The sequence below is a fragment of the Athene cunicularia genome (assembly GCF_003259725.1).
Source record: "Athene cunicularia isolate RWA chromosome 1 unlocalized genomic scaffold, athCun1 chr1_part1, whole genome shotgun sequence".
Classification (NCBI taxonomy): domain Eukaryota; kingdom Metazoa; phylum Chordata; class Aves; order Strigiformes; family Strigidae; genus Athene; species Athene cunicularia.
In genome coordinates this window covers 29,646,132-29,658,168 of record NW_020799091.1, presented here as the reverse complement: position 1 = coordinate 29,658,168, position 12,037 = coordinate 29,646,132, and the positions used below count along the sequence as shown (strand labels likewise).

The 12,037-nt window shown below is 41.6% G+C and overlaps 1 protein-coding gene across 1 annotated transcript in view; it reads right to left on the bottom strand.

The window, feature by feature from the left end:
- The window catches only part of HTR2A (5-hydroxytryptamine receptor 2A), a 28,300-nt gene extending 16,501 nt beyond the window's left edge, over positions 1-11,799 (bottom strand). The window contains exons 1-2 of the mRNA XM_026848698.1: positions 10,367-11,799; positions 5,419-5,619 (exon numbers count right to left, since the gene is read on the bottom strand). Coding sequence (XP_026704499.1) covers positions 5,419-5,619; positions 10,367-10,781 — 616 coding nt within the window. The 5' untranslated portion in view covers positions 10,782-11,799. The remainder of the gene's footprint in view (positions 1-5,418; positions 5,620-10,366) is intronic.
- Positions 11,800-12,037: the final 238 nt, after the last annotated feature.

Sequence of the window (12,037 nt, the reverse complement as noted above, 5' to 3'; positions counted from 1 at the left end):
AGCCTCGGAAACAGAGGCAAGATTTTAAGAAAGTTATGTGATGGGACATATTTCACCAGCTTTATCCAGCTCCACTTTGGACTTTTTTTCTGCATGAAAAGTACTGAATAAATCTAAGTTGTTAGTGACTGGGGAGAGCAGAGACTGCCTGAAGGCAGCGAACAGATGTGTAGGCTGAGTGAGAAATGATAAAAGAAGAGAAAACTCAGCTAAGAGGATTTGGGCTTCACCAAACTTCACATTACTTAGACCATTAACAGAGGAATAGAGAGAAGTAAGGGCCAAGGAATTATATATATATATATATATATATATATATATAAGGGCTTAACATTTATGACTGTAATTCTTTTATGTGGCCCTTTCAAGGATTTTAAAGGAGAGAATGATGCCTTGTTGGCCTTTTGTAGATCAATATGGTTTTTAGGCCCACTTAGGACTCAAAGGTGCTTTACCTGTATTTTTCAGCATAGGCTCTGTTTACAGTTCTATAGATTCCAGTTAATCACTATTCAAAATTCAACTCTAATTTTTCTAGGAAGGGGAAATGCTTGGGCTTTTTACACCTGTTCTCAGTAATGACCTCTGTGCTTTAAAACAAATGGAATAATTTTCAGGGTTTAATGGGATTTTCCCTTCAACAGCTACAAATAATCTAATTATCTAGCCACTCCGGGTACTGGATGATTTAAGAATTAAAGACATGATTAGAATCTGTTACAGTAATTAGAATCCATTTTAAACCACTTGCCTGTGGCATTACATGGTCTAGTGAAAGAAAGGATGCTGGCTAAATCCTCTTCTTCCACTAAATGCAAACCCAAATGTTAGTACAATTTTTTTTTTTAACTAAGAAAGTAAAGATTTCAGAAGTCAAGTAATTCAGATTATCTGTGTTTTTTAATGCTGTTTTTAAATACTTTATATATCACTGAAGCTAATGGAAGGAAGACTACAGATTGACTGGTCTTTGGATCAAATTCACTTAGTGAATTTATAAATTTATGAATTTAGTGAATAAAAGTAAAATTACAAATTTAGTGAATGAAAGTGCTATTACTTAGGTTAATTACAAGTCATAGTGAAAGAGACATGGGTAGACTGGGAAGTGCTAGGAGAATTTCTGAATAACCCACAAAGCAGCTAGAAGCTGTGCTCCACAAACCAGCTAGATATATTTCCAGGAGTCAGTGAGCAGGTGGATAAAGGTGATCCAACTGATAAAATATTCCTGGATTTCCAGAAAGCTCTGGCAACACTATTTTGTCAAAGGCTGTTAAAGAAATTAAACTCTAACGGCAGAAGAAGAAAGATTCTCTTGTAGAAAAAGGACGTGTTGAAAGACAGAAAACAAGGATAGGATTAAATGGTTTGTTTCCACAGTCAGGGCAGTAGAAGGTAGCATCCAACAGCTCTCCGTGTTCATCAGTGCTGTTCAGCTCATCTGTGTGACCTGTTTGCATAGACAGTGGAACTGAATAAATGTGCTGGCAACATGCAGCTGTTGGCTGTAGAGAACTGCAGAAGGTCCTATAAATCTCAGCTAATGGACAGCAAAGTAGCAGACAAAATTCAGTGCTAAGAAGAGTTGTACATTAATTGAGGGGGAACCCTATCTAAATATGCAAATCCATTTGTTATTACTCAGGAAACTGAGGAGAGCCATGAAAACGGTCAGAGGGCTGGAACACCTCTCCTATAAAGAAAGACAGAAGGAGTTGGGATTTAGCCTGGAGGAGAGAAGGCTCCAAGGAGACCTTATTGCAGCCATTCAATGTATAATGGGGGCTTATAAGAAAGATGGAGACTTTCCCAGGGCCAGTAGTGACAGGACAAGGGACAATAGTTTTAAACTGAAAGAAGGTAGGTTTAGGTTGGGCATAAGGAAGAAATTTTTTTACGATGGCAGTGGTGAGACACTGGCACAGGTTGCCAAGAGAAGTTGTGGATACCCCATCCCTGGAAGTGTTCAAGGTCAGGTTGGATGGGGATTTAAGCAGCCTGATCTAGTGATAGATATTCTGGCCCATGGCAGAGGGATTCGACTAGATGATCTTTAAAGGTGCCTTCCAACCCAACCATTCTATGATTCCATGGTTTTGGAACCACTGAGCTCAGTGTGCAGGGATGGTCCTAAAGACTAAAGGAAAGGTAGGGCTTATTAAGGTGGAAACTGAGAACAAGGCGGAAAACATTACTGCACCACAGGAATTCATGTTGTGTCCATATATTAAATATTGTGATCTGGCCACCTATGTCTCCAAGAGGATGTAGAAACACTAGAAAAGGTTCAGAGAAGGGTATAAAAATGACCTAGGCATGGGATACTGCCACACAGAGTCTTCATAGATTGGGACTCAGCCTGGTAAAGCAATCACTGAAGGGGGATATATGAGAGGATGGACTAGGGATTTTCCTGAGGGAGCTGTTGAGGGTCTCTGATCAGCAGGTTCCCCCCCACTTCCCCTGGTAAAACGAGCCTCTACACAGGGGAACATGACATCTTTCATTTCTTTCTCTTGCTTTTAACCCTCCGTTGGGTACATCATGAAAGTTCACAGGGTACCAGCTCAGCTGCAAACTGCAGGAGCAAGGGGAAGCCAAAGAATATTCAGCTGAGGCTGGAGGATGAAACCTTGCCTCTCTGAATTTGTCAGTGAGATGGCAGCCACACTGTGCACTACGCACTCTGCCTGACACTGGCACAGTCCTAGCTGTAGCTATGTGAAAATGCAAAGAGTTAAATAATTTATAGCCCTGCCACTCTAAGTAGCATTGAGAGCCTGGAGACTGGTAAAGCACTTCTTTGTTCAGAAACCATTTCCTATCAGTAAATGCTATAGAAAGCACCTCGTTCGTCAGAAACCATTTCCTATCTATTCTAAGTTGGATCATGGCAGATCAGGAGGATGGGGTCAATGACCGACTGACAGCAAGTTCCATGGGTGATCTGGGATCTGTCAAGGTTCCTTATAATACTGGCATTTTTCTTTATTCTGTTAGTAGAGTAATATTCCATGGTGCAAACTCAGTCCAGCCTGGCAGTGACTAGCTCAGCAGCTTCTTTATAGCTTGCTGTCTGTTTGCTTCCCTGTCTGTCCTCTGGAGCATATCACATTTGTCAGAGCTCATTCATGACACAGTTGCCAGGCTGGGAATGGACCTGTTTTCCTTTGGCTCATCTCCCCATGGACCTTGCTTCCGCAGGACTAGCAAACCAGCTCAGTATTGCTTCATTCCTGCACACCTCAGTGTCCTTGCCTGAATTCACTAATATCTATTTAACCTACTTGCTGTCTTGATGACATGTGATGTGTGACTGAGATGGAGCTTACTTATCAACCCACTTATTTTCCTAATACCCACCATTCCCTTACATGTGTCCTTACCCAGCTGCGGTAAAGCAGAACTCTGTCCTCTTCACATGTCCTCATGTCACACTTGAGTGCTTTCCAATAAAATAAGGAGTTGTATTTTTCAGAGTTATATGAATAAGGACCATATCACTTGCTATCACTTGCCATAGCAATAACAAATAACATCTGTGGCTCATCTGATCACGGTTAAAGGAAAATTCTCTAGAGAGCAGAAGAGGTTTTTTTTACAGTGGGTGAGTTGTTATCAGGTATTACTGCAATGAATAGTCCTAACTTCTGAAATCGAATATTGATATATCAAAGAACTAAACCCTCCTGCTACAGGACATAATCCATGTACGAATTATAATAGGGTTCAAATGACATTTTTTTCTGGATTCACTTTAATAGTGAGCTAATTCAGATGCTCTGGCAGTGAGATACTGTCTAAGGAAAGGTGCTGAGCAGTGTGGACCACTAAGTTTGCCCCTTGAATGTTCAATGTGATCATTTTGTGAATTTATTTGTGTTTAAAAAGGATGGTAATTTCACACACACTAAGAACAGGCACCATACACAAATGCAGACAAACACAGCATGTACAAATTTAAGGAATGCTTGACTTTTTTTATGTTATATGGAGAATGCATTGAAAACGTTTGCACAACTGGACAGACTGAGTAATGTTTTCTACTAGATTGATAGAAAAAGTGACTGTAGAGATATAAGGTATGATTCATCTAATCTAAATGAAGACATCTACATCTGAGTTGCTCTAGGCTTCTTTTATAGTTGAGAGCTAGATATTTTTAGGGTGGAGTTCACCTGGCCTGTGTGAGACATCTACATCTCATCAGCTGAATGTACCCCAGAGCCATACGTGATGCTGTTGAACCTCAGCAGGTCTCAGAGGATAAAGAACTGTCCTCCTGCTGAGAGAGGGCTCCTACCATTTCTTGCTCCACAGCAGAAGATACAGGTATTTTAAGTCACAGAAATTCTAGACTGCTTTATCTCAGACTCTGGTCCAGGATCAAGAGGGAGGCCAGGAGACAATTCAGAGTGTCAGGCAGGCAGCAGTGTTAGGCATCATCTCCTTTCCTTCCCCTCGGAAGAATGTTAATGGATTACAGTTACCACTTGCAATAATTTGTACTAGTCAGGGAAGCAGATAATTACCTTTGATTGCTGGCAATACTCATCTCTTCCAGGGCAAGAGAGTGAATTTTTTTCTGCTTCTGAATGAGCTGCCAGCGCCCAGAGGGTCTACAAAATGAGATGACCTGAAAGGGAACTGAACTGTGCTTTCAACGTGTCTGAGAATCACCGCCCCAGGTGTGTAAGGAAACCCCTGATGGCCTCTGACACCAAGCTCTTTCCACCTTCCTCACCATGAAACTCCTCTGGTCTGAGGGTGCTGCCACCACGGGAATGGAGGAGTGGCGCTCCCATGCCTGGTTTCAAGCCTCTGGATTTTGTCCGTGCAAAGCGAGATTCATCTAGGGAGTCATTCAGGACACCTTGTTTTGGCTGCAACTTTGAACTGTCCTCTGGGGAAACTTCTCTCATTTATGGTGTACACAGAGCACCTAATGCCTCCTAAACAGGATGCATAAACACCCTATCCTATGCATGAGAAAGACAGAAAAGATCTGCCCATAAGAAACATCTTTAAGCAAATAACCCTAATAAGAAGTTGGGAACAACTGGCTTCCATGAAATAGGAAAATTCTTTCTTAGTTGAGGTAATTTTTTCTTTTCAGATGTTAGGGTAATGATGGATAATCAATACAGGAAATAAACCCATCTTTAAAACAGACTTGAACCCAGTAGTCCTATCACTGTTGCATATTCTTTCAGTGCTACTCAGTTATCCTCCATTTCTCATTTTCATTGTTGATTTCCACTGCATAATTACTACATTACAGCACTTAGACTGTGGCAAGCAAAATATTGCAGGCAGAAAATACAGTTTTAGACTGCAATATATATATATATATATATCAAATCCTCTCAAAGGCTAGAAATCTACAATTACATGCTGAAATATTGCCTCACTTACCAACTGATATGGTCCAAACAGCAATTATTTTTGCAAAAGCCTTAGTTCTTGAGTTAAACCGGCTGTGATGGATGGGGTTTCGAATGGCAATATAGCGATCCAGTGAGATGGCACAGAGGTGCATGATAGAGGCAGTGGAAAAAAGCACGTCCAAGTAGATCCAAATGGCACAGAACTTTGTAGGTAGAGGCCATGTGTAGCCTGCACAAGAGAAAGTTGACATCAGCTAAGAATGTGACATACCTTTTCTACTGACATCTGTCTTAGTGTATACGTCCTTCTAGTAGAAGCTGGTAGCGAGTGATGCCTTTAATAGAAGCTGTCTGACACTGTTTTAAGAAACCTTTTTTATCTTCTTGCAACCTCCTAACTCTGTAGCTTTAGGGATTAACTCTGCTCCTTTCCCAGGCTACACAGCTGCTACATACAAGCAGCGCATGTTTTTTTCTTTTTAATTCTACTCGCATAATACTAATGCTTGATGTTATAATTAAACATTTCTGGCAGGGGATATATGGAAAGAGAAACAATTTTGTCCTTGTAAACCTGCAAGTTCTCAATTTTGTTTTAGGACTTTTTATCCACATAATTACTGTGTTATTAACACCTGCTGATATGCAAAGCTGCCTAAATTCTGAAACCGAAACTTTGGATTTAGTGGCAACTGAAGAAAGAAATGTATTTTGTTGCATACCAGTGATATTTAGCTCACTTCTCTTTAGGTATCTACCATATACTTAAATAAGGATATTCCCTGTATCAATTAATATTGATAGGCTCCTTCAGAGAGAGCAATCCAAAGTAAATGCATTAGTGTTTACCAATACCCAACCTACATCTTCTTTGCTGCAAATTAAGCCTTTCCTTTTACCTTGTTCTTTCCACTAGACATGAAGAATAATTGAATGCTCTCCTTTCTGGAAACCAGTGAAAGATGGCTATCGTGTCTTGCCTAGTTTGTCTTTAGTTTTGTTTTGGCTTTTAATTTCTCTTCCAGACTAAGCAAAGCCAATTCCTTTATCTTTTACTTACAGATGAAGCTTTTAAAACTTTTGTGGTTCTTGATTCTCTGCCCTGGAAGCTATTTAATTTATCCACATCTTGCTTATCATTCAGTGACCAGAACAGGACATGGTACTCTTGCAAAGGCCTCCTGAATGCTAAGTGAAATACAAGATTGCTTCACAGGTCTTGCAGGGAATGTCCTTATTTAAGCAACCTGGAATAATGAGTGCCTTTTGTATAAAATGCCATACTACTGAGGCATGCTTAGCTTATGATCCATTTTGACAGCCAGATCTTTTTCAGCATTCTTGGTACGGACAAATTTCCCCAGCAGTAGTTGGTTTGCTGTCTTATTCCTAAATTGATATCTTTGCATTTATCCTCACTGAATGTTATTTGTTCATTTCAGACTTTCTCTTAGGGGGTCCAGATGATAGTTGATGATCCTGATCCTGTCCCTCTGAGTGTTTGTAACCTCTCCCAGCTTGGTGCTTCTGGAAAGATGTGTAAGCTCACATTCTATACACTGTCCAAGTTGTCAGGAACAGTACTGAGCAGGCTCAGGCTAAGTAGAGCCCTGCAGGACCCTCATTCAAAGGCCCTTCTAGTACTGCAGGGAACTACTAATAACTGTCCTTGGAGCAAGTTTTGCAGTTATCCATGTCCTTATCCTGTGGTGATTTAATTTAGAGCATATTACCCAAGCTGCCCATGACAGTGTGGCATGGGGCAATGGCAAAGCTAATATTGTAAGAACATGTCAGTATTTTGGGGGCTGCCTGTCTCCTTTAGAGACACAGGTACAAGATTTGCAACAGCTGAAACAGAGGGAGCGGCAGATGAGCTAGGTCTGTGCCTAATTAAATTTAGTCTCAGTAAGCACTGAGAGGACCTATTTCTTATTGCTCTTGGGCTGCTGTTATATGAGTTGACCCTGACAAGCTATACAGTCTTTATGGGTATGTTTTATCTTGGTTTCTGGTTGTCCCATGGGGAATCTGGTGTCTGTAGCGTGTTACACGAGGGCTGGCTTTCAGGGGCATGTCCTCTCAGCAGCATCTCTCTGTCAGGCCAGGCCAGTTTACACAGGGAAAAGTGATAAAGTATTTTTACACTTGGCAACATGCATCTGTTCTCTTGCTTCAGTGGCCTTTGGGAACACATTTGTCATATCCTTCTAGACTTCTTGTCCTTGATCTAAACCTGGATGGGCAGGGATAAACCAGCATCCATCAGATAAGCTACCCTGGAGGCTACAGGGCCAAGAAAGAGAAAAGTACATGAGAGGAGCCAACTGTATATGCAATAAGAGTTAGGAAGGGTGTAGGTGACAACCTCCAGGCAGGGCTTGGGCCATATTATGTGGCACATGGTGCAGGGCAGCTTTGTTCTGTACTGTGCTCTGGCCACTGTCCAATTCACCCCTCCACATATCCAAGGGGAAACAAAACAAAACAAAACATGGCTTCACTTTAAAGATTGGGTAGGAAGAGAAAGTTTCACAAGGTCCAGGATTTCATGTGGTCCATGAGAGCTCATGACATCCGGGAGCTTGTATCAGGGAGTCCCATCCAAGCAACATGCAAGCAATGCTTGTGCATCTGTACAGTTTCAGGCTGAGAGGCTGAGAGGGAAGTCAGGTAGATGAGATGATAAGATTTTCTTCCTGATGTAGCCAGTTTGTGGTATCCAGGAGATGAGAAATGCTTTCTCACAAGACCTTCCAGGCGAGGAGGCAAACAAGTGAAGCGGGTCTGTATGGCTAGGCTGCTGCTTTTTGGTAACAGGAGGTACAGGGAAACTGTTTTGACTGAAAGGCTAAGGAAATGCTGTAAGAGAAAGAGAGGAGACAGACAGGGAGAGGGGAGTCCATAGGCACGAGCGGTTGCTGAGGAGGCCCTGTACGCCATCCTGCCTTGTCAGAAGCATATCAGTCAAGGCTATGTCTAAGGTCAGAACTCAGCTGCGTGGGCATATCCACCTTGGTGCGTCTTTTTTTTCCAGTGGAGACTTGTGCTGTTGGGCAGATGGAAAAGCCTGTCTGGCCCAAAGGGTGCAGGCTGGGCAGACATGTGGCTGGTGTGGCCAGAGCACTCAAATGGGAATTGTCCACAGTGGCTGTAAAGCTCTTGAGATGGAAATCTCTCTTTTGAGCAAAACAGTCACAATCTCCCTTCAAGGGTTTGTGGGGCGGGTGGTGGAGCAGCCTTGTTCCACTGCTTTGGATGTATGCTGACAGAGCAAGGTGGATACAAAGTTCCCCAGTTTGGGCTCAGGATTGTCAATATAGATGATGTGGCTGATGCTGGCTGCATCCTGGCCCTTTTTCTGGTCAGCTGAGCCTGAGCAAATGCTCCCGCATAAAGGGAGGTTTCCCTCTTCACCATCACTGGTCATCCTGGAGGCTGACAGTGCACCATGCCAAGACATCTATTCTGGTACCTGTGTGCACCACCAGATGATTTTTCACCCCAGGTTACCCTGTAAAGGACTCCCTTTCTCGACCTTGCAAGGGAAAAAGCAGGGAGAACAGATGCAAAGCCTGCACACTCCCTCCCCTGGGGCTTTTGCGCCCCGCTGCTCCTCCATGGCAGCGATCTCATAGAAGGGCAATGCAGCCTTTTTCCCCCGCAGCGAGAGTTTTGGCTTCACTGCTGCACGAAATCCTTCGTCCCAACCTCTAAATTACTTCCAAGCAGCAGATTTCGGGCTCCTCTTTCCTCGGCAGCAGAGCCCGGCCAGCAGGAGTCCCTGTTGCATGTCTCAGGGAATCACGCAGGATTCAAAAGTGTTTTGCTAGTCTCACGCATCGGACAGTTTTTGCTCCCGCGGCTCTCTTTTATGCTGTCTCTCCCACTAAAGGTGATTGCACTACTAATACAAGAAATCACAACATTACACCATCACTAATTCCAAATACAGTTTGCAAATAGTACTGCGGGGCCATCTGTGTAGAAATACTGAAAGTGGGAAATAAACTTCCAGTTTTCTGGATGAAATCTCTCTTAAGTCACAGGCTCATGTTTGGACCTTTAAGTCCGAAAATAGTGAAGCAATAGAAATCTTTGCAAGCAACCTCACTTTCCTCCTGACATTGTCTGGCTTCTCCTTGAACTGTAGCAATTCAGTTGTGGCACCAGAAAACTAATTTCTCGAAGTTTAGGGATTATAACAGCCTGACAATATTGGTACTGAACACATAGGCTGCTGCTTTTTTTCTACGTGAGCTGTGCTGCAAGTGATTTTGGTGAAAATGAGAAGAAAGATCTGCTATTAATCACCTACAAGGGTATGAACTGAGTCATTATTCACTTAAATAACTTCTCTTAAGAAATCATAGCTTTTCATTTGTAAATGTTACTAAAAATTAGGCAGAATTAATTCCCATCCATTTTTTAACTCTCATAATATTAATTCCAGCATTTGCTGGTAAGTAGATGTCTAAGCAGGGTATTGGTATTAAGAAAATTATTTACAATTGTCTTACTTCATTAAAAAAAAATCGAAGGGGTTGCCTACTTTGAATCTAAAGGTGGTCATTAGTGCTTCTGTGCATATTTGCAGAGCAAAGTAACTGACAGGAGCCTACATTCTCATTAGGACTATAGAAAATTATGAGCCAGGGGAAAAAACTGAAAGAATAGAGAGAACAAAGAATTTTCATATACACTTCGAGACAATTCATCCAGCAACTGAGTAATAAATTAATGTTCTGCACTGTATTTAAAATGCCTGTAACTAGAAATATGAAGTAGGAAAAGGTTCAAGTACTTCACCTATTCTTACATCCATTAACCAATTACATATATTTCAACTTGTATGGAGTGCTTAAATTTTTTTGTAGTAAGAGAATGAAATAATAATAACAACAACAACAAAACCATGTGCATGCAATGTTTAAAGCTTCTCAACACATGCAGTAGGTTACACAGCTAATACTCACCATACAGTATGGTTAACATGGACACAGGCATGACAAGGAAACCCAGCAGCATATCAGCTATTGCAAGTGACATTAGAAAATAGTTAGTGGCATTCTGTAGTTTCTTCTCCAGTGACACAGCCATGATGACAAGAATATTTCCAGCAATGGTTAAAACAATCACTATCACTGTCAGCAAAGCTGGCCAGTTTTTCTGTGAAAGCTGCAACAGGGAAGAGTAGCACGGTGGACTCATGTTACTTTCACATGAAAGATTGGTTAGGTTTTCAGAGTCCACAGTCAAGTTAATGAGATGTGATATATTAATCTCTCCAGCTCCATAAACATTTCTGTAGAGTCTTCTCTCATGATTTATTTGTATTAAGGAGTTTGCAGTTGGGTTCACAGAGCTCTCCTCAGCACAAAGAATATCCATTGCTAAGTCCAAAACCAGTGAGATAAATAGTGAAAAATAGGAAATTATCACCCTTTGTCACCATCAGGTTTTGTATTCCTCAGCTGTCCATGCCAGAAGTTGAAGGAGCACAATCTTTTGTCGACTGTATTTTTGCCACTAGCGTGATGTAGGAAAACATAACAGAATTACTCCAAAAGGTGAAACGTTCCATAGGAAGTCCAGTGTTGGCATACATTGAAAATCCAGCTGAAAAGCAAAACCAAGCTGTAGGATAGAGAATGTGGACTTGAGGCTTCAGAGAGCAAAAATGTTGGAGAAATAAGAGAAAAACTTTTGCAACCACTAGGACTCCCCTCTGGAGCTACATCTTATTGCTATTGGTAACTGTAATCACACAATTTTAAACACAGCAGTATTAAAATAGCTTGCCATACAAAACAGCAGAGCTCTCGCTTCCCTATTAAGAAAGTTGATTGAAGATTCCATCCAGCATTTTTCTCTTGAAATAATTAGATACGCTCTTATTTATAGTTCATCTTCCATAATATGGCTGATAGTCTCTGATTTCTGTTGTATTTCAATATCATTTTCAGCCTCATATCAGAGATTACACATTCTGTTCCATGCTGATTTTATAGGTAATTGTACCTTTTGGCCCAGCCTGGCTTCAGAATGGAAATTAAACAACTAGATAATATGATAAAAGAATACAATTTAAGGCAGACTTACATTGTACTTCAGAGCCCACTCCCAAACTGCAATTAGGTGCACTTTGTACCCTGGTTTACCATATTCTTCACTGTGTTTAGCCAGTTTTGTCTCCTTTTTCTTCCGCCTCCTCCAAAATGGTGGTATTTGGAATAGTTTTTTGACTTCTAAACTGCACACTTGAGTGAAGCCAGTTCCTGTGCTGCGAGGCTTGCTCTTTTCTTCTGAGAGATAGGCTGCTTGTCGACTCTTTCCTTGTTCATTTCCCCGCCCCAGGGCAAGCTATATTTAAAGTAATAATAATATCAGAGCCCTTCTCGAAGTCACACAAAAGAAAGCACACACACACACACACACACACATGAAAAAGCAGCCTGCACGGAGGAATTACTGATTTCAACAGGAAAGGAATTTTTTGCTCTCAGCCTTGTTCGGTTTGTCAGACCTCCCACTATCTGGATGTCATAAACTGCAAGGTAGCAACAGCAGAGGAGGGCAGGGGAGTACAGACCAAGGAGTCTTTTTGGTAAAATAGCAGCTTTTGCAGCGTGTATTTCAGAGGTCCT